The 3041-nt window shown below is 33.9% G+C and overlaps 1 protein-coding gene across 1 annotated transcript; it reads right to left on the reverse strand.

Moving 5' to 3' along the window:
* Positions 1-1430: 1430 nt before the first annotated feature.
* On the reverse strand, positions 1431-2661 carry LOC18044123 (LOB domain-containing protein 15). Its single transcript, XM_006435801.2, has 3 exons — positions 2362-2661; positions 1992-2241; positions 1431-1887 (listed from the first exon to the last, which is right to left on the reverse strand). The coding sequence occupies exons 1-3, from the start codon at positions 2373-2375 to the stop codon at positions 1474-1476; spliced, it is 678 nt and encodes a 225-aa protein (XP_006435864.1). The 5' UTR covers positions 2376-2661; the 3' UTR covers positions 1431-1473.
* Between the last annotated feature and the right edge of the window lie 380 nt (positions 2662-3041).

Consider the following 3041-nt stretch of genomic DNA (forward strand, 5'->3'; position numbering starts at 1 on the left):
CCCCTTCCAACTCCGCTGAAATCCACACGCCAAGAAAACCCCAGAATTTTATAAAATTATTAATTATTAATATTTAAATAAAATAGCTGGCCGCTGGATCATTGACCACTCAACAAATACATACACACACATCTACTTAACAATGTGCCGTAGCTTTACTATGTAGCAAACTGGCAATTGCACTATAACTTTGTTTGGAATCTAAATACCAAATTACCATTTTCATAACCTAATGATAACTCATGCAGTCTCGTACCATTTTGGCAAAAATATATATATATATCATCTAAGTATGTATATATAATGTGGCCAACTAACGATAACATTGAACAATTAATTTCGTGGGGTGCGATAAATAATTAACAAAAAACATTAACCAAATTCTTCCATATTCCGTTGAATATGGGTTATCAAACTGGGACAAGAAATTATAATTATTTTCGTTCACTTTGCGAACAACAAATGGTCTGCAACTAGTTTTATGAATTTCTAAACCCACCATGAATGAACGAGAGGATAAACACAAAAAAGAGAACTATAGAAGTACCCACAAAAATATAGCTGAATTAACCTCCTAAATCTTACAAATATTATATATATAATGAAAAAAATTTCCACAATAATATGATTAATAGACATGAGTGTTTAAAAATAAGGAAACAACCCGAAAAAGCGTTCAATTAAAAAAGGCATCAATAGAAATATACTTGAAAAAAAAAAGAAAAAAGAAATTGGGCGGGTTGAGATCATAAGAAACTTCACCCATTGAGCACAAACCCTTACCTTCTAATATTGCACCCAAGGGGCATCACTTGAAACATATATACTTCATAAGCAGTGAACAGTAGTGGAAAAGGAAAAAAGGACTGCCGTATATATGTAAATAATCTAATTAAAATAAAAATTATTAAAAGAAGAAGAAGAAATTTAGAAGGGTAGAAAAGTAATAAGCCAAGGGAATAGCTTTTCCGATAACTAGTTAATTTGCAAATCTCATCAGATTCTTAGAAGTTTCACTAACGTACATTGGGATGATTACAACTTCACCTTTTGTCTGCTCCACCGGAACTTGAAATACCATCAATATCCATTAATGGCACAGACAAGGTAGCATATGCTATTACACTCTCTGTTCAACCAGATCCCAAACATGAAATGACTTCACATATTAAGATATCACAAGCATCAAGCATATGGTTTAATTAATTTGCTAAAGTTTAAGGTAAGTTAGTATTGGCAGTTCAACCAGGAAATTAAACAGTGATTAGGAAGAAGATTAATGAAACCAAAAAAAAAAAGCGACTACTAAAAAGCATACTCGATTTATAGATTAATTAGACTGTGATTCAGTATCTAAACAATCCCAAATTAATAATCCAATATCAATATCCTCTTCCTCTTTTTATTCCACATATTTTCTTTATGAGAATGAAAAATAAATGAGATATTCTTGATTAGTAGTCTAGCAATAATTTAACCAAAGTACGAAACGTTTTGATCACCAGAAATGGTGCTATAATCAGCAGCGCTGGTATTTGGTTGTGCATATATAGAAGAAGAGCAACTGGGAGTACAAGGAAGAGGAGGTGGCGGCGGCGGCGGCGTATGTAGAGATGGTGATGGGGCAGCAGCAACCGTAACAGCTCCAGAAGAAAGCAAAGCTACCTGATGAGGATGATGAGATGACGGCATAACATTACTAGCTTCTCTGTACTTGTATTTTATAATCTCATTCCTTACAACATTAAGTTCTGCTTGTAAACACTGAACTTGTTGTTGCAAAGTTGAAATTGCTCCCATGCATCCATAAACTGGGTCTCTAAGCCTCACATTAGCCTCATAAACAAGACTATTTGCGGCGTCAGCTCTCTGGCTTTCGGGTACATCCTAATTATGAACACATAAAAAATAATTATCATTTATCAACAAAAAATTAAATCTAATTAGAGTTGCATAAAAAAAGGTTAAAGAGCCCTTAATAAAATAGTTACATTTAGCATCTTGGAGACGTTGCTGGCGCCAAAGACTTTGTGAACAGAGGCAAACTTCTGGGGTTCGTGAGGGGAGAAATAAGGAGAAAAAGGGCATTCTTGAGCACAGCGGCGTCTCAAGAGCTTGCAGGCAGCGCATGGTGTTATCGTGTTTAGGGTTCCAGGAGGACCCAACATGTGTCTTCTTCCCATATGAGAAGAGGCATCTGCTTCTCTCTTGATCTTTTTTCCTATCTCATCGAATCTCTCCCTATATATATATGTAAATCAAAATAGGAACTAATTAATTTAGGGCGTGAGAAAACAAAATATTGAGTTAATGGATTAAACAAAATTAGTGTTTTTAGAGATTTGATGATTAGTTAATTACCTTTCTCTGGACATTCAGGCATGCCCTCAGAAATGGAGAAGGAGGAAGAAGAAGAAGAGAGGAAAATGAGAGGAGCAAAGAGTACTTAAAAGGCAAGATATAGTTTTTAGAGATTGAGAGAAAGGGATGGGGGAAGTGATTAATTAAGAAGGAAATAGCTTGAAAAGCGATGGGAGTAAAAGAGACTAAAATTAGAAGCTAATTTTTGTTTGTTTGTGGGAGATGTTTTTGCTGCTAGTTTTGATCAAGTACGAGGAGAATTATAGGTTGAGGAGAAAACTTTGAGCTAGCCTAGCATCAATGAAGTATAAATTGAGAGAGAGAGAGAGAGAGAGAATAAAAGGTTATTGAGTTAAGTATAAATGCCAGCTCCGTCACTGCTTGCCCACGTGTGTTGTCTTTAAACGTGTTGACTTTGAAGATCAAAGCCATCTGGTTTTGCTTCGATTGCTTAATGATCTTTCACGGCTGCATGTGGTTTTTGCTTTCTTTCTCAGGATATGTATATACACACACCCACACACACCGAAATTTATTATTATTATTATTATTATTATTATTATTATTATTATTATTATTATTATTATTATTATTAATTTCTTTTTCTTTTTCTTTTTCTTAATATGTTATCATAATTGATTAATTTCAATATGTTTCTGTTAAATAACCTTAATTCTTAA

This window comes from Citrus clementina, unplaced genomic scaffold (assembly GCF_000493195.1).
Source record: "Citrus clementina cultivar Clemenules unplaced genomic scaffold, Citrus_clementina_v1.0 scaffold_4, whole genome shotgun sequence".
NCBI classification, from domain to species: Eukaryota; Viridiplantae; Streptophyta; class Magnoliopsida; order Sapindales; family Rutaceae; genus Citrus; species Citrus x clementina.

Bases quoted from the DNA above. Each gene is read 5' to 3' on its own strand.
- LOC18044123 (XM_006435801.2), bottom strand. The intron at 1,888-1,991 runs GTAACTATTTTA...GTTCATAATTAG, and splicing joins ACGTCTCCAAGATGCTAAAT to GATGTACCCGAAAGCCAGAG.